Source organism: Pinus tabuliformis, chromosome X, assembly GCF_031772625.1.
Source record: "Pinus tabuliformis cultivar Carrire ecotype Pingquan chromosome X, CPIR1, whole genome shotgun sequence".
Lineage (NCBI taxonomy): Eukaryota > Viridiplantae > Streptophyta > Pinopsida > Pinales > Pinaceae > Pinus > Pinus tabuliformis.
In genome coordinates this window covers 1,152,180,608-1,152,201,108 of record NC_142308.1, presented here as the reverse complement: position 1 = coordinate 1,152,201,108, position 20,501 = coordinate 1,152,180,608, and the positions used below count along the sequence as shown (strand labels likewise).

General features: G+C 35.6%; 1 protein-coding gene across 1 annotated transcript; it reads left to right on the top strand.

Moving 5' to 3' along the window:
- The first annotated feature begins 15,689 nt into the window (after nt 1-15,689).
- Nucleotides 15,690-20,212, top strand: LOC149143978 (exopolygalacturonase-like). Its single transcript, XM_089452005.1, has 8 exons — nt 15,690-15,843; nt 16,019-16,109; nt 17,621-17,726; nt 18,600-18,735; nt 19,181-19,369; nt 19,460-19,541; nt 19,633-19,849; nt 20,051-20,212. Exons 1-8 carry the CDS (start codon nt 15,690-15,692, stop codon nt 20,210-20,212), a joined length of 1,137 nt encoding a protein of 378 aa, XP_089308131.1.
- The last annotated feature ends 289 nt before the right edge of the window (nt 20,213-20,501 follow it).

The window sequence follows — 20,501 nt, the reverse complement described above, 5'->3', positions numbered from 1 at the left end:
TAAAATGAAATTTAATGGTTAGCAAAGGTCCACATGAAATGCGAACCTGGGGTAATGTATTTTTTTTTATTTTCTCGTTTGGAATTCCATGGACACAAAGCTTGACTCATAGAAAGTGCAAATGATATGATTGAAAGTGAACGAACAAATGCAATGGGATGGTGTTTATATTTTCGTATTACATGAAATCTTTACGTTTATTTCAGTTGGTTTCATCACACCATCTGTGATTTCGTTTATATTTGGGATTATTTTTTGAAGCCATTTTGTATACTGCAAATTGACTTTCATTACAACTTTGCAGAAAATCAAGAACACCAACAACTCCAAGAAAGCAATGGCAGTTGCCCAGTGCAATGCATACGCCCTAATGCTCCATGGCTTTTAATGCCCTAATGCATACGCAGTACAATGCATACGCCCTAGGTCTTTCAATTACATGACACCAATGAATTCTGCAAAATAATCTATTTCTGGTCAACAAATCACAACGTATTAATCTCTAATGCAAAGAAGAGGAATAATACAACCTGATGGATGTGTCCTCACAAGGAAGGAGGAAAGGACTTTTAGGATTATTGCTTATAGTGAAAATGTAGTAGAAATGTTGGACATAGCGTTGCATTGTAGCTCTAGATGATCTATGTAGCTCTAGATGATCTGTAAATTGTCGTAGATATTTCACTAGACAAGTAGATATTTCACTAGACAATTCGACACAACAGATGTAATAATATTATATTAAAAAATTAAAATTATACACTATTACAATTTTATTAAATTTCTAAATATATATAGATTTTATTGTAATTAGTGCATGCATGCAAATCAAAATTAAGGGAATGCCTCTTCCTCCTAGTGACCTGGTTATAACACAACCCGATAGCCTACTAGTGGTTAAATTTGACTACCTCAACCCTTAACTAGAGTTACAATATAGACTCTTATACATTATTTTACATCACAATCACATGGGTAACCCATTTTCTATGAATAATGGGGGATGATGCGGCACCCTCTCAAACCATGGTGGTGAAAATAGAATGGTCAACCTCATAGTGGCATAACTTTCGCATAAGGACTACGATTGAGGCACTTCTTGCACCATTGAAAAGTTCTCTGTGTAAAATATAAAAAAGTTTGACAATAAAGTGAAAAAAAATTACCCCAAAAATGTCGTTTGATGCCTCAAAATGCTCCCGGAAGATTTCAGACCCCATTTCGTCAAACTAGGTTATGTTGGTAAAAATGACTCCGAGAGCTGATTCCTCCACTTTTTCCACTCCAAATGCATCAAGATAGATGAAAAATAGTATAATGATCCAATCCAAATCACCAACATGAAATAACCTCAATCCAATTCCAAAATTCTAACGAGGGTAAACATTTCAACCCTGTGTACTTCCGCAAATGCTGACTCCTTGGAAAACGTTGTTGCCACCCGAAAAATTAAGCCGCGTGAACCTGATCTTTGTTCATTGTAAAAACTTTGGAAATCTCTTTTATGCAATTATCCATAGAAATCTTTGTCATGAGTTAAACAAGTCTAGGGCGTCATGTTAGAAAACTTAACAACTCTAGAGACAGTCAAGAATACCATGACCTGCACCTACCTGCTCCCCGATCAATTTCTATGGTGAATCCATTAGACTAGTGTCATTTTTCAATTCCAAACAACTCGTATAAGATAAAGTGGTGTCACAATAGTTTACATGTTAAAATCGATAATGACCATGCTCCTAGACCATGATATCACTGAGATGAAGGGGGACCCAAAAGCCCACAGGTATTGTGACCATGTAAAAACCAAACCACCCACACCAAATGCTATACCCGTTGCGGAAAAAATGTCTCTCTCTGTAAATAGTTCACGACGTGGCCTCCTCATTGCGGGTAGAAAACAAAGGCAAAGGGTGTACTCACATTTGGACTTCCCCTTCTTCTCATGTTAAACTCTTTCCAGTCCATCAGTACCAGCTCTTACGCCTTTCTTCTGACTACCTCCCTTTCTGGTGAGAATTTCTTGGACCAACTGATCACTTCATTATCGTCATCGCTATATCCACCATGGGTACGTTTTTAAATGACTTTACATAATTGATCGGCCTCATCAATTGTCCTTCGCATCCAAAAGAAAATGCAAATGATATTCCACCCTCAAGAAACAATACCAAGAAGAGGAGCATGCAGTCATATTGGAGAAGTAGTACTAGCTATATCCGTTGTCATTATCCAGCTAATGACAAAAAAAATGTAGCAAGGATTGATTTATCATCGCCAAGTGATCTTGGCGCCCACCTCATTGCCCTTGAAACCATCTATGACAGCATCTATGAGTTCTCCTCCTCGCAGATGTTGTCAAGGAAACACTGGTTATCATAAGCTCGCAAATGTTGTCAAGGAAGAAAAAAATTAATGAAAACATCACATGACAGCCCGAAGATTAATGACGTTGTATGCTAGCTTCATTCGTTTGAGACATTAAAGCCTAGAAAAACTTATATGAATCCAGATGAACTTTCTGGCATGATTGTTGTCTCTCCTGCTCAAGAACATCTTCATGAAATTAATGAAAACAAATTTGTTACAGCTCGGGTAAGACGATCGATAACATTGAAGATGATGAATGGTTTTATGATGCCTGGATAATGGATTTGATTCCCACTGTTTCATTGTACTTTTCCGAGAATATTTAAACAAAATATACATTGCAAATGCTATTACGGAATGGGTGTTTTAAATTTTCATTCAGTTCAGTCGTCATTCTGATCCCTATCTACACTAGGGATTGTAAACGCTGGAAAAATATAGCTCTTGGGATACTAAGGCTCATGCATTAATTTTGTTTGTGGAATACAATGAATATACAAATTCTCATTGATTGTGGGAGCTAATACCCAGCTGCGTGTCTCTCGCACAATGAGCTACCTCCATTGTTATATATACATCTAAAAGTTTAGTGGGTAAGGTAAGGATGTTCACTTTACTATTTAACATGTAATTTTATTTTTTTGGCATGTTTTCAGTTATATTTATATCAAAATTCATTCGTTGATGTGTTTCGAACTAGTAAGTGTGGTTTATTGTCAAGATGATGAGCCACACTTGTTGTTTCGAAACGTGTCAATAAATAAATTTTGATGTAATTATCGCAGAAAACATGTCTCAAAAACTTCATATGAATCACAAAAGCCTTAATTCAATAATGTAATTCTATCTTCAATTTATATGAAATTTAAGAACACAATTATTTACAATAAAATATAAAGTAAAAAGTGGTTAACAAAATACTTTGAAATAAACACACCAAATAGTTGAACAGCGAAGGATACACCAAATAGTTAAATGAATCTGTGGGGAAGCTTTCATTGTGTTTTTTTTTTTTTTTCCCAAAGGTGGCAAAACCTATCAAACTTAGGTGTCAAACCAACAGTGAGGACAGCCATCTCTGGCTGCTATCCGCGAATATCGGGCTTTCATTGTGTTGAGGTGCGAAAGAACCGCAATAAAAACCTTGCATAAAATAAATAAAAACTCTAAAATAAAAGACATATCTAACCACAACTTTTGTTGTCAATATTAATTCAATCATTTTGTTGTTGTGCAAAGGAACCACAATGAAAACCTCGCACAAAATAAAAAAAAAGTTTCTAAAATAAAATATATATCTAACCACAAAAAGTTGTTAACGTTAATTCAATCATTCAACCATTAATGTATTGTGTTCATAAGCCAAATCATTCAACCATTAATGTATTGTGTTAATAAGCCTATTTTTATTTTAAATAGCTTCACCGATATAAACAAAGGTTGTGTGGCAATTTATTTTACAAGTTGATACATCAAAACGTTAAAAGTAGCAAGAAAGGCAGGCAACCTTCACCCTCAATTGGATAGGATAATAAAATGGATTAAAATGTCACACCAAAATATATTCAAATACAAAAACAAACCCCATTAGGGCAAACAAGTCAAACAAATACAACAATCAACCTTCCCACAAACGTTAGGGCACAAATATCTATAACCCTCAGTGGGCATTTTACTCCATATAGGGCTAGCGAATCGAATTACCTCGTTATTCAATTATTATTTTTATATTGAAAAAACATTATATTGTTATTTTTATTTTACATTTTACTACCTAAAACTATAAACTATCTCATCAATAAACTCTAATAAATTATAGAGTGAACATGATTTGCTATATCGAAATTATAATCTCCTTACAGTAATACGCTGAACCTAGTTAAGTATGTGGCGTAACTCCATTGCTATTTATAACTTCACAAACGATGGTTACCTACCTGCCACATTCCACTGAGAAAATCACTACCTTTCTAAAAAAACATTAACTAATCATTATATTAACCAAGCATGGTCGTTTTTTTCAAATAAAACAATGTAAAGAGAACAACTAAAAAATCGCAACATGGTTAAATTATATGTTAATAGTTTGTTTCTTTTGGTTCTAATATTAATAGATTAATTAATGTATTTATTATATGTTAATAGTTAGTTGCTTTTGGTTAAATTATATGTTAATAGTTAATTGCTTTTGGTGCTAGTATTAATAGATTAATTAATGTATTTATTTCACACCCTAGTCGATTTCCATTTTAGTATTAATTTAATTTTTGCATGGTTAAATATATTTTTATGTGTGTGGAACTTTATGCGGTTATGTTATGGGTTTCATATATGTTATTTGTGTTAGAAAATAAGTCTGGTAGATATGGTTTGAAATGTTGTCTAGAAAGTACAAATAGAAAGTACAAATACAATGGCCTAAAATGCATGTGCTTCTTAAAGAAATATTTCTTAATCATAAATATGTATAACTTTTACATGATGAAATGTCACACAAATAACTACAGGATAAATAATAATAATAATTTAATTTTAAATTAGTATTATGTGGAGATTTATTACGCATAGCCCCCACACATTTTTCTATTTTTAAATGATATATATGTTTTGTTATCATTATTGTATGTATCTTGTTTGTGTATAGAGAGCAATTTTTTATATATAAAGCCATTGGCACCATTGACGCATGGATAACCATGCCAGATACGATGGATTAATCTATCAATTTTGTTGAAGTATTGTAATTTTCTTTCAATAACATGCATTAATATAACAATTCATTTTAATATATCAATTTTAGCATTTTTTGAAATATTGTAATTTTTTCCAATAACATGCATTAATGTAACAATTCATTTCAATATATCAATTTTAGCGAGGAGGAAATGCTTTGTTAGGCCTATGGTTTGGTTTTGCAGAAATTTTTTGCGAATTGCATTTGCAGATTAGCTAAGTGAAGAGTTGAAGGCATTGTGCTTGAAACGAATGTTGTGTGCAGAGTGCGAAGGAGCCCATGTGCGAAGTGCAGAGGTGAGTTACAGAACTCCCGCTCCCACATAAATATGAGTTATGTTTTACTAGGTTGGGAGCTTTGTGCAAAGAGCTTTCATTGTCCAGAGAGATTTCACTGTGTGAAGAGATTTCATTGTGCATAGTTTTCTCCGCACTCCACATAATGTTTATTTAATTAATTAGCCATAGAGGCAAAGACTATGCTATATTGCATCTACTACATTTATTTTTAAGAATGCATCCACACATAAAGAAAAATAGATCAATAATTATACCAATTTACATTTGATAATGATTTATTTTTTAAAATACATGGTGTATAAAGAAAAAAAACAAATGATTTATTTTTTAAAATACATTGTCTATAAGGAAAATCACATTACAATTGTTGGAAATGTTTACATAACATATAAATAAACTTCCCTCGTTGCACAAGTATTTCAATCTCCATTTATTTAGAAGCAAGTAATAACTCCTACCTCTAGTTACGTTGTAAGGCGTTCCCTTTGAAAACAACTCCCCAAATTGTCACCATGTACTCGTCTGCACCATCCGATTACATGTTAGACTATTAAAACATTTTTTTTTAATAATGAGTCCATACAGGTGGAGTATATTGAAAGAGTGTGGAATGACCTGTGAAATAGTTTTTTACCCAATGTTTCAGACTTCAAAGTGAGTCCATCATCATGGGGAACGCTTAATATCTTGAGAAGTTTTAATGTAAAAGAGCTAATGATTTATTGTATTTAAGTAAATAATCTTTTGGAAAAAAAAATTAGCCAGCTAAATATTTGTATTAATTAATTTAATCGGTAATAATGTGCATAATCCTTACTAATTTAATATATTACTTTATTAGTGTATGTAGGAATTTTATTTAATTAGATGTGGTGAATGTTTTTTTTTTTAAATGATGAGGCCTATTTAAATTGTGTTTAATTTTTTATTTTTATTTTTTGAAAAATTATTTAGTTATCATTGTATATCATTTAATAGTTTATTCATTATTGTAAATATTTAATAAATTCATTTTTAATCTAATGATATTATGTTAGCTTGTGTAGTTTCTTGATGTTTATAAGGAGGGATGGTTATAAAGAATGATTTTGTTAGTTTATTGAATATTTAGTGTTTATGAGGTGTTTGAAAAGAAATGATTTAAGATTAGTTAAAGAAAGTTATTATTGTATGAGGTATATTGTATGTTTATTATTTATTAGTTTATGTGTTTAGTGTGAAATCATCATTTTAATTATTTAAATGTTTAGTATATAATCTAATGATTTTCTTATTGCTTATAAAGATTATGTAGCATATTGATGATTATAAGGTGTAATGGGAGGTAAGTATAAGTTGATAAGTTTATTAATGTAATTAATTAGTGTAGGAATATGTATTAATAAATGATGAGACCTTGTAGATTTTAACCCCGTATAGAAATTACCTGCATACGAATTCTAAAACACAGAAAATAAACAATGCAAGAGAATAACACATATACACAGAGATTTTCCCCTGGATCCAAAAACCGGGACTACCAGATTAATTTTTTCATTATTTCTTTCAATGTTACAATACATATTTATACATGCCGAAGCATCCAATACCATGGACCGAAAACCATCGCGTCCAAAACCATGTGTGAAAGCCATGCACAAAACCATAGGTAGGTCCGCCCAACCTAATATAGGGTCCAAAAAAAATTCTCGAGGCAGCCCCATAAAGTGGAGCTACCCGCCCCCCTCAAACCCCCCGTTGTGCAATCGATGCAACGAAGGGAGGGTTCCACAACCCCCCCCCCCCCTCTAACCCCATGGTTAACTACATAAGCTAGTCGTGGAAAGAATATAACACAACCCAACATTCTCCCACTTATTGTTTTCTTTCCACAGGGGGCCACAAGAGAGCTTAGTCATTTATCCAACCCTGCAACGCCCATTGTTTCTCTACACCAAGAGAACTTCTCAGAGCTCACAGATTTTGTCAATGCATCTGCGGTATTCTTCAAAGTGTCCACCTTTACCAGCAACACCTTTTTGTCTTCTATCATATCCCTCACAAAGTGATACTGAACATCAATGTGCTTTGTCTTTGAATGATAAGTAGGGTTCTTTGCCAAGAAAATTGCACTTTGGTTGTCACAGTCTATCCTTATAGGTCCCTGTACTAACCCCATACTTGAACACAATCTCTGCAACCAAACTGCTTCCTTGCTTGCATGAGTGACTGCCATGTATTCTGCCTCTATAGTTGATAGTGCCACTACAGATTGTTTCTTACTCATCCAACTAACTTCACCTCCAAATAGGTTAAACACATACCCACTTGTAGATCTTCTCTGATCCAGATCTCTAGCCTAGTTTGCATCAACAAAGCCACAAATATCCAATACTCTGTCCAATCCTGATCTTCCTTGGTAGCACAAACCATAATCACTAGTGCCACACAAATACCTCAAAACTCGCTTCACTATTGTACAGTGCTCCTTCCCTGGTTTTGACATAAAGCTACTCAATACTCCCACTGCATGTGCAATGTCTGGTCTAGTACAGACCATTGCATACATCAGACTACCAACTTCACTTGCATATGGAACACGGGACATGTCCTCTTTCTCTTCTTGTGTCTTGGGACACTGTTCGGCAGATAACTTTACACCTACAAGAATAGGAACCTTCATCGGTTTACTATCCTGCATATTAAACCTCTGCAACATTGTCTCGAAATACTTCCTCTGGTTTAACCATAGCTTCCTCTTTGACCGACCTCTTTTAATTTCCATGCCCAAAATATAGTTTGCAGCACCAAGATATTTCATGTCGAATTTGGAGGACAATTGGGTCTTCAAATCCTGGATAATTTATTTGTCATTTCCAACCAGCAACATATCATCCACATACAAGACAAGATAAATAAAATAGTCACCAATTAATTTAAAATACACACAGTGATCTGCTTTGCTTCTGGTGAAGCCAAGTCCCCGTATAAATGTATCAAATTTCTGATACCACATTCGTGGTGATTGTTTTAACCCATACAGAGACTTCTTTAACTTGCATACCAGTTCTTTCTTACCCTTCACCGCAAGCCTTCAGGCTGCTTCATGTAGATCTCCTCTTCTAGATCCCCGTGAAGAAATGTTGTCTTCACATCCATCTGTTCTACCTCAAAATCAAAAGAAACAACAACAGATAAAAGTAATCTAATAGAAGCTACCTTGGCAACATGAGAAAAAATATTACCAAAACCAATTCCCGACACCTGGGAATAACCTTTTGCTACCAACCGAGCTTTGTATTTCTCCACCTTTCCTTCTGCATTTGTCTTCTTCTTGAACACCCATTTGCTGCCAATGGGTTTCCTTCCAGTCGGCAACTCCACTAGATCCCATGCCTCATTTTTGTGCAAAGATGTCATTTCAACAACCAAAGCCTCTTTCCAGAGTTTTCCATCCTCTGAATCTACTGCTTCCTTCACAGTTTTGGGATCATCATCAGTAACAGATAAAGCAAAATTTGAATAGAAAGAAGATGGACTATACCTTTCTGGCTGTCTTCTTTCTCGAACTGATCTTCTCACACCCGAAGTTTGTGGCTCTTCATATTCTGATTCCTCCTCTGTTGTAGTCTGATTCTTCCTCCTTTATCTCAAACTCTATCTTCTCAGGTTCCTTTGATGGGACTTCATGTTTAATAACATCTTTCACCTCTCTGAACATCACATCTCGGCTCTACACAAGCTTCCTTGTCACTAGGATCCAAAGCTTATAACCCTTTAAACCATCCTTATACCCAATAAAGATGCACTTTTCAGATTTACTATCCAACTTGGTTCTTTTCTCCTTTGGAACATGTACATATCCATCACATCCAAATACCCTCAGATGTGAAAGAGAGGGTTTCTTACCAGTCCATACCTCTTGTGGAGTCTTATCCTCCAACACTGATGAAGGTGATCTGCTGACCAGGTAACATGTTGTCTCCACCACCTTTGCCCAGAATTCATGTCCTAACCCGACACCACTAAGCATGCTTCTTTCCCTTTCCATCAAAATCTTGTTCATTCTTTCTGCAACTCCATTTTTCTCAAGTGTGTATGGAGTAGTCTTTTGCCGTGCTATACCACACTTCTTACAGAATTCTTCAAATTCCTTATTGCAAAACTCTCCACCGTAATCTATCCTCAATGCCTTGATCTTCTTCTTTGTCTGGTTTTCCACCAGAGCCTTAAATTCTTTAAACCTGTCAAAGACTTCAGATTTCTTCTTAAGGAAATATATCCATGTATTCCTTGAGAAGTCATCTATAAATGATACATAGTACACAGACTTACCTAGTGATGGAACCTTCACAGGTCCAAACACATCACTGTGCACAAGTTCTAATATATGTTTCTCCCTCTTACCACCAGAGGGGAAACTCACCCAATTCTGCTTCCCATATACACAATTTTCACATAAATCAAAATCCAGAGAGTTATTACTCATACCTTCTACCATACCTTTACCATGAAGTATTTGAAGGCCCTTCTCTCCAATATGTCCAAGCCTTTGATGCCATAACATGGTCTTCTCTCCAGAGACCACTAGATTTTCTGCTCCACTTTCAAAAACCACAGAACTATTGCACCCATCGACAATAGTGCTACCTTGCAGCTTGTACAGAGTTCCAATCTGAACTCCCCACATCAATACCTGTGCTCCCTGAACCATCTTGCAAGTATCCTTCTCGAACATTGTTTTTACACTTGCATCATCCAGCTTGCTTACGGAAATCAGATTTCTAGCCAATGCAAGAATATGGAGAACACGCGGAAGTGTTCTAACCCTTCCACCTTGCAACTTCACTTTACTTTTTCATGACCAATGATTCTATCCTTCATGTCATCCCCTAATCAGACATCACCACCATCATATTTATCATACTCGCAGAACCACTCTCTATGGGGAGTGAAGTGAAAGGATGCATCTGAGTTAATCAACCATGCCTCATGATCTACATGTGTACTTGAAGAAGCCAAGTACACATCTCCACCTTCATCTGAGGTAGTTTTCGCCTCTGTGGAAGGAGCATCATCAGACCCCTTTCCTTTGTCAGGAGCTTTAGATTGACAGACCCTTTTTTAGTGCCCTTCCTTTCCGCATTTCCAGCATACCACCTTTACAGGTTTTCCTGGAGATTTAGATCTCCCATTTAATGACTTATTTTTGTTTATGTTCTGGGACCGTCCTCGTACAGACAAGGCATCACCATTCTGGCTCTTCATAGTTTTCCGTCTCATCTCCTCCGTCAGCAAGGATGAGACTATTTCATCAAACTACAAGGTATTTGCATTGCTACCTATTACAATAACCAGACTATCCCACGAATCTGGTAGAAAACACAACAAACTAATGCACTTATCTTCATCTAAAATTTTAATATCAACAAACAATAACTGACTTACCACAGTATTAAATGCATTCAGATGCTCTATCACCGAGTCTCCATATTTCATCCTCAGGTTATACAGGTTTTTTCGTAGGAACAGTTTATTCACCAGAGACTTAGATTGGTACAAAGTCCCTAACTTGTCCCACAAAGCCTTCGACGTAGCTTCCCTTGATACATTCAGCAATATTGAATCTGAGACACACAATTGTATTATGCTCTTTGCCTTCCAATCCAACTTCTTCCATTCTTCATTGGACACTCCCGTTGGTTTAGTACCTAGATCTACCACAATCCACTGATCTTTATCCACCAACAGATCCTCCATCTTGATTTTCCATAACTCAAAACTCTGACCATTAAATTTCTCGATCTCTATCTTTCCACTGCTCGCCATCTTCTTTCACCACCAGAATCGATCCCGCAAATCTCCCACTGAATAGGGTCTACCACAAGCCCGAGTGAAACCCCTCAGCAACAAAGGCATCCCCTTAAAGCCAAAACAACTTTGATACCAAATGTAGTTTTAAACCCGTACAGAAATTACCTGCATACGAATTCTAAAACACAGAAAATAAACAATGCGAGAGAATAACACATAAAACACATATACACAGAGATTTTCCCCTGGATCCCAAAATCGGGACTACCAAATTGATTTTTTCATTATTTCTTTCAATGTTACAATACATATTTATACATGCTGTAGCATCCAATACCATAGACCGAAAACCATCGCGTCCAAAACCATGTGCGAAAGCCATGCACAAAACCATAGGTAGGTTTGCCCAACCTAATATAGGGTCCAAAAAAAAAAATCCCAGGGCGCTACGCCAAACCCCGTAGACGGGGGCTACCCACCCCCCTCAAACCCCCCACTGCGCAATCGGCGCAACGAAAGGGGGGAACCGCCCCCCCTCTAACCCCCCGATTAACTACATAGGCTAGTTGTGGAAAGAATATAACACAACCCAACAGACCTATTGTAAGTTTATTATTTATTAGTTGATGTGTATAGTATGAAATCATGATTTTAAATATTTAGTATATAATTTAATGATTTTCTTATTGCTTATAAAGATTATGTAGCATATTGATGTTTATAAGGTGTAATGGGAGGTAATCATAAGTTGAGAAGTTTATTAATGTGATTAATTAGAAAACATAGAAAATGATTATTATTATTAATTGTTTTTAATAAATAATGTGACCTATGAATATTTAGAATGTAATGATATTAGTAGGATAGTTGGATTTAGGATCTGAAAGGTTTTGTTAATAAAGGTTTCCAGGTATTGCTTATTTTTAAGCCATCATCTCGGTTCATGTTGTTTTGTCTTTTTTCAATTTCTATAGCTTCCTTAATTTTCCTTTTTAAATGATGGTCTTCTTTAATGATGAGTTTGGCTTCTTCTATGCAGATGTGGTGTGAGGAAGAACACGCATGTTCTGCTAAGGCAGATTTAGAGGCTCTATTTCTACAAATGTCGGCAGCATGTTCTTTGAGTCTGATGTTGAGGGATCTACCAGTTTCTCCTATGTATTCTTTTCCACAGGAGCAAGGGACAATGTATACTCCTTTTTGTAAGTTGGGGTTTATAGGGTCTTTGACAGAGTCAGTTAGTTTCCTTATTGTGTTGTGGGGTGTGAAGGCTACATTGATATTATTATTTTTTTTAATTTTTGCAATCTTATCAGTAGTGCCTTTTATGTAAGGAAGGGAGATTTTTGGAGTGTCATAAGGTATTTCTTTATTTTCTTTTCTTTTGAGAGTTTGGTGTATGGTTTTGTTGATGGTGTGTTTGTTGTAACCATTCTTTTCAAAGAATTTGCGAAGATGGTCAAGTTCAGGATATAGGTGTTCAGAGTCTGATATTCTGGAGGCCCTCATAGTTAGGGTTTTTATAATACCTGATTTTTGTTTAGGATGGTGATGGGAATTTGCATGCAAGTATCTTTCTGTGTGAGTTTTCTTCCTGAAGACTTGGAAGCCAAGTTTCCCATTTTTCTTTGTTAGGAGGATATCTAGGAAAGGGAGTTGGTTATCTTTTTCGATCTCAATAGTGAATTTTATGTGTTTCGAGAGGCTATTAATGTGAGTGAGGAAATATTCCAGCTTGTCTTTCCCGTGGCTCCATTTAGAAAATATATCATCTACATATCTTTTCCATTCTTCAGGAGTGTAAGGAAAGGAGTTTAGTGCAATTTGCTCAAAGTGTTCCATGTTTGTCGTCGAATATCTCTACATTTGTATGGTTTGGATAACCATTGTTCACCATTAACATTGTGATAAAAATCCACGATTGTGATTACCTTGGTGGTTAGGGTAACCACCTACATTGTTAAGCTTTCTCCATTTTCTGAAGCTTTCTCCATTTTTTGCATATTCATTGGCAAAACCTGGTCTTATATTCAAAGTGTACATGGTCTAAATGTTTTTTTCTCCTGCGTTTTTTGGCAAGATGTGAGGGACTCTATAACAAAAACCATTCGGCTTGCTTGGGTATAAAACCATTCAGCTTGCTTGGGTATGGATGATTCCCTCTCCGAAGAATTTGATCGCCTTTTGCTCCAATGGGTGAGGGTACACAACTGACTGTGCTTGCTTGGTGTTTTTTCAGTAATGCATTTAGCTCCTGAACATGAGGATGCAGCCACTACCATGCCATTTATAGGTAACTGTTCCTTCATGTATTTTTTTTCTTACCTTCAATTTTCTTTCTAGTGAATTTTAGTTCAAATCTTGTTCCAATTGTTCTAATTCACAGCCTCTTTGATTTGTTCAAAGTCGGCCTTCTTACTTAGGCAATAAAAGTTTAATTATGTTAGACAAAACCCTAACCTTAAGGTTTTTTGTTTCTTTGGGTTTGTTTTTGTCTTCAAAAGAAAATGGATCTGTAGCCTGGTGATGTCGAACCCTTAGGGTTTCTCCATTTTCTAGCTACTCTGTGGTGGCATCATGATGCCTGGTCCTTGGATTTGAAATGTGGTCTCTTGGAATTCGTTGATCGTTGGGTATACCCGACATTATTTGATGGTGGATTATAGGAATACAGAGACAAACCTTTGTGATAGTGCTCGTTTGTACACCACTCATTCCCCTCTATTTCGTTTTCAATTTGGGCTCATTTTTTATTTAAGATTGGCAACCTATGAGTGCATAGTTTTGATTTTAGCTTTCTAATTTTAATTTTAGTTTTTGGTTTCCTTTGCACAAGTTTGATATCTACTCGTCAAACTCTATGTACTAGCTTTAATTTTGAACTTTTGATTTTAGTGTTTGAACCTATGCAAATTGTAGGTGCATATTAGGATAGGCTATGGTTTCGATTTCATTTCAAACTGGGCTTAATTTTGTTTTCAACATTGCAACTTTCTGGGTGCATATCAGGTTGAATTTGGTTTTTATTTCAGGATCCCCACGCACATGGATTTAGTTTTAATTTCACTTTCATAAACTTTTGTATACATGTGAATCCGGTTTTGATTTCAGTCTCCCCAAACATAAATCAGATTTAGTTTTAATTTTAGTTATGGAAGCTTTTGGATTCATATGATTTTAGATTTTAGATAATTTAGATGGGTTTTTCTATTGTAGTAATTCATGGTTTATATGTAGCTAAATATGATCAGGCTTGAAGGCAACATGACAATCATCATTGCTGCAACCATTGGCATTGGAGAGACAACAGGTCATCTCTTTGCAGCACATGGTGCCCAACACCTAAGAGCAGATGTGAAAAACACAGAACTGGGAAATAAATTTGAGTTCATCCATTGTAATGTGAGGAATGAAGAGCATGTGGCAACCACAATGGACAAGGGCAGTGGATTTATTCCACCACAACTCGGGCCATTCATATGTGTGGGTGTGAACCAATATCCTTGGATTTGGGAGAAAATTGTTCGAGTTTTCACCTCCCTCAGACTGTTCTTTAAACACTTTGGATGTGGCTCAAGCATCGCTGTTTACTATAACATAGGATTATATCTTTATTAGTGGACATTATTTGATGGTGGATTGTAGGAATACAGAGACAAACCTCTATGATAGTGCTTGTTGGTACACCACTCATTCCCCTCTGTTTTGTTTTCAATTTGGGCTCATTTTTTATTTCAGATTGACAACCTATGGGTGCATAGTTTTGATTTAGCTTTCTAATTTTAATTTTGGTTTTTGGTTTCCTTTGCACAAGTTTGATATCTACTCGTCAAACTTTATGTACTCGGTTCAGTTTCAAACTTTTGATTTTAGTGTTTGAACCTATGAAAATTGTAGGTGCATATCAGGATAGGCTGTGGTTTTGATTTCATCTCAAACTGGGCTTACTTTTGTTTTCAACATTGCAACTTTCTGGGTGCATATCAGGTTGAATTTGGTTTTGATTTCAGGATCCCCACACACATGGATTTAGTTTTAATTTCACTTTCAAAAACTTGTGTATGCATATGATTTCTAATTTGAAATATTTTAGATGGGTTTTTCTACTGTAGTAATCCACGCTTTTTATGTAGCTACATATGATCAGGCTATAAGCAAGATGGAAATCATCATTGGTGCAATAATTGGCATTGGGGATACTACAGGTCATCTCTTTGAAGCACATGGTGCCCAAGTCTTGATAGCAGATGTCCAAAGCATAGAGAATTTGGTTAAGAAGTTGGGAAACAGATTTAAGTTCATCCACTGTGATGTGAGGAATGAAGAGCATGTGGTTGCCATAGTGGACAAGGGCAGTGGATGTCTTCCACAACAACCTGGGCCTTCTGGGAGGAGTAGGTCCTATTGTTAAGACATGCATGGCTGAGTTCGATTTCACAATGGATGTGAATATTGGTGGATCATTTCTTAGTGTCAAACACATAGCCTAGGCGATGAAGCCATTGAGGAAACGATGCATCGTCTACAGGGGCAGCGTAGCAGACACTGTGGGAGGGTTGGTTCCTCATGCTTGTACTATTAGTAAGATTACTTTAGTTAGCCTTGTAAAGTTGGCATTAGCAGAGTTCCAAGGGTTTGGAAATCACAGTAACATGATTTGTCTCGATGATGTTTGCACACACCTCATTCAATCTATTCTTTGGCTTGACTATGAACCTGTATCCTTGGATCTAGTAGAAAAAGAGCAAAGAGTTTTTACCTCCCTCAGTCTGTTCTTTAAACACTTGGGATGTGGCTCAACCATATTTTTTTATTGTAACAGAGTATTCTAACGTTATTAGTGGACATTCTTTGATTGTGGATTATGGGAATATGGTGATGAACCTAATGAACCCCTATGATAATGATCGTTGGTACACCACTCATTCTCCTTTGTTTTGTTCTCAATTTGGGCTTAGTTTTAATTTCATATTGGCAACCTACAGGTGTATAGTTTTGATTTTGGTTTCCTTTGCATAGCTTTGATTTATGCTTGTCAAACTCTAGGTACTAGATTTAGTTCTAAAGTATTGAGTTTAGTCTTTGATTCCCCTCTGTTTTGTTTTCAATTTGGGCTCATTTTTTATTTAAGATTGGAAACCTATGGGTGCATAGTTTTGATTTTAGCTTTCTAATTTTAATTTTGGTTTCCTTTGCATAAGTTTGATATCTACTTGTCAAACTCTATATACTGGCTTCAGTTCTAAACTTTTGATTTTAGTGTTTGAACCTATGCAAATTGTAGGTGCATATCAGATAGGCTATGGTTTTGATTTCATCTCAAACAGGGCTTAATTTTGTTTTCAACATTGCAACTTTCTAGGTGCATATCAGGTTGAATTTGGTTTTGATTTCAGGATCCCCACACACATGGATTTAGTTTTAATTTCACTTTCAGAAACTTATGTATGCATGTGATTTCAAATTTGAAATATTTTAGATAGGTTTTTCTACTGTAGTAATCCACGCTTTTTATGTAGCTACATATGATTAGGCTATAAGCAAGATGGAAATCATCATTGGTGCAATAATTGGCATTGGAGATACTACATGTCATCTCTTTGAAGCATTGTTTTGATTTCATCTCAAACTAGGCTTATATTTTTTTTTCAACATTGCAATTTTTTGGGTGTATATCAAGTTGAATCTTATTTTGATTTCAGTCTCCCCACACATAAATCAAATTTAGTTTTAATTTTATTTATGGAAGCTTTTGGATTCACATGATTTGAGATTTTAGATAATTTAGATGGGTTTTTCTATTGTAGTAATCCATGGTTTATATGTAGCTAAATATGATTAGGCTTGAAGGCAAGATGGAAATCATCATTGTTGCAACCATTGGCATTGGAGAGACAACATGTCATCTCTTTGCAGCACATGGTACCCAACACTTGAGAGCAGATGTGAAAAACATAGAGCTGGGAAATAAATTTGAGTTCATCCATTGCAATGTGAGGAATGAAGAGCATGTGGCAACCACAATGAACAAGGGCAGTGTATTCCTTCCATCACAACCCAGGCCATTCATATGCGTGGGTGTGAAACTCCCTCAGACTGTTCTTTAAACACTCTCGATGTGGCTCAAGCATCGTTGTTTACTATAACAGAGGATTCTATATTAATTAGTGGACATTATTTGATGGTGGATTGTAGGAATATAGAGACAAACCTCTATGATAGTGCTCGCTAGTACACCATTCATTCCCCTCTGTTTTGTTTTCAATTTGGGCTCATTTTTTATTTAAGATTGGAAACCTATGGGTGCATGGTTTTTATTTTAGCTTTCTAATTTTAATTTTTGTTTTTGGTTTCCTTTGCACAAGTTTGATATCTACTCATCAAACTCTATGTACTGGCTTCAGTTCTGAACTTTTGATTTTAGTGATGATCTTGAAGAATTAGAAGAAGTTGGAATCTTTGCAGGGAGGTTATTTCGTAGAAGAGGCTTTGATCATCATGGGGCAATGCCTCAAGGAATTAGAGCTACGGTATTTTTAATACTATTTCTACTTTTTGGAGAGTTGGCAATGCTTCTTGTGGTAGCATCCTTACAACATTCTGTTGTCTTTGGTGTTGTTGCATACATTGTTGTGAGTACACATGAAGAGAGTCTCCATCAAACTGTCAGTAAGATCAGGCCTTAGAACTGGCATCTGGAGACTAATATGGCTAGTCATTTTGCACAAAACTTTGTAGGCACTGCAATGATTGATTTTAATGAAATCACTCTTTGGGAAAGTGTTGGAGTTAGAACAAATGGAGAGGTTGTTTTTGTGGTTTTCAATCATGTTGTTTGCATTTAGGGCTGCTTGAAAATATGACTATGCCACAGATATGGGAATGTCATCAAGGATAGGAGCATTTGTTACCTAGGATTACTTATTTGATGGGCTTTCTTACATCATCTATATTACTGCTTGCTGGGTAGCCAAGTTTCCTTTCTTCTGATAATCATATACAAGAAGCTTCTCTCTTATTCCTTCATAAAATTCTCTGAGAGGGACTATATTTTCATGTTGAAGGTGACCCAAATCCTTAATTACAGACATGATTTCTTTTCATTCCTTGCAAGTCCCTTCAACTCTTTTTCAGTCCCTTCCTTGAGAAGCCTCAGAGAAATAGTTCCTCCTTCACTAAGATTGGCTTTGTAGACAGTGCCAAAGCTGGTTGACCTGTTGTATTCAACACATCCTCCATCGTGAGATTCTCCCCACCTTAAAAAACCACCAATCTACCCTCCCCTGTTTCTTCATCTTCGAATTCATTCGTAGAAGGGTCACCTCCTCCCAGCACTTTCATATTGTGGGCACTTCAAGATTTACATATTTCTTTCTTTTGGTCATTGAGATGTGTTTTGGCAGATAACTGGTGACCTCATTGCACCAGCCAGCACTAAAAAAATTCAAAATAAATACTGGTTGCAGTTCACTAAGGTTGATGGTCTCACAGTGAATGGTGGGGGATGTTTGGATGGACAAGGAAGCTCCTGGTGGAATTGTAAAAAAAATAAGCAAGTATGAATAAAGTTATCAGTTGTACCATCAGTCATTTGTTGCTTTTTTAGTGATTTGGGTAGCATCTACTTACACATCTTCATACTTATATTGACTGAAATGCATTGTTTGGTGTGCAGTGCAAACTCGGGCCTGCGATATTGCTTCTATCTATTTAATTGGTTTTGAACTTAGTTGGATTGCAGATTTTGGGAATATTTTGGGATGTTTATTTTGTTTAATTTTATTTGGATTGAAAATTTTGGAAATATTTTGAAATATTTGATTTTGTTTAATTTTATTTGACTTAGCTTCTATCTATCAAATTCTGAAATATTTCCAAAACTACAAAAATTGTCATTTAATTTAATTGTTGAACAATTAAGAGTTTACCTTCAATGTGATATTGACATTGTGAAATGATAATGGGCAGTCTTTATGATTCTTAGGCACTACCAATATAGTGTTGAAAGATATTACTTCCATCAACAGCAAGAAGTTCCATATCTCCATTGATGCAAGTAAGAATGTCCTGGCTGAGCGATTGACTATCAAGGCCCCAGAGGATAGCCCCAATACTGATGGAATTCACATATCTTCTTCCAATGTCCAGCTTCAAAATCTCAACATAGGAATAGGTGGATTATATTTTCCAACAACATTCTAAAATTGTTGGAGAAAGGAGAACTATTGTATTAAAGATAATAGTTTTAACTTTGGTTGTGCAGGAGATGATTGTATTGGTATTTTGGAAGGCACTTCCAATCTTAACATTGAACAAGTTACTTGTGGACCAGGCCATGGAATCAGGTGAAATAGTTTCATCAAAATTTTAAATAGACAAAGGATATGACCATTCAATGTAGTGCATTGACAATAGATTTTTGTTATTATTATATAGTGTGGGAAGCCTAGGCAGATATCTTTCTCTTAATGGAGTCACCAATGTCACTGTAAAAGGAGTTTCTTTCACTGGCACTGACAATGGTGTTAGAATCAAAACATTGCAAGGAGGAAAGGGCTTTGCTAAGGGCTTAAAATTTGAGAACATACAAATGAACAATGTAAGGAATCCAATCATCATTGACCAATACTATTGCCCAGGTTGTACTGCCCAGGTGATCATCATTCTCCTCCTATCTAAACATTTTCCCTTTATTTTATTTTATTGCTAGATTTTTTTATGTATGGCACTTGAAGATTGAAGTATCATATGACCACAGAAGTTCTGCAGCTTATTTTCTAGTTTTGGTTTCACTGTTAAGATTGGCTTTAGTTTTATAACTTACTTTGTTGTAAATATTGGCTTTGGTTGCTAGGAATCTAATATGAATGTCAAGATCACTGATGTCTCATACAAAAACATAAGGGGAACCTCAATAACACCGAAGGCCATTAATTTAAGCTGCAGTAAAAGTTTTCCCTGTGAAGCTATCAAATTGGAGAATGTGAATTTGAGCAATGGAAATAAACAAGCTTAGTCTCTTTGTAAAAATTCCAAGGGACTTAAAGTTAATTTTGTTAAGCCACCTTTGGTTTCAGTCTCTTTGTAAAAATGTCAAAGGACTTAAAGTTAATTTTGTTAAGCCACCTTTGGTTTGTTGAAGGGTGAATGCCTACGCTAAATTCCAACCTTAATATACTGGTTGATTTATTAGTTATCTTGTAATTTTATTTCAATGTCAATTTGAGCTATGGAAATAATGAAGCTCAATATTGGTATAAAAAGTGTAAAGGGCTCAAATCAAAATTATTTCTGTCAAGCCCCCT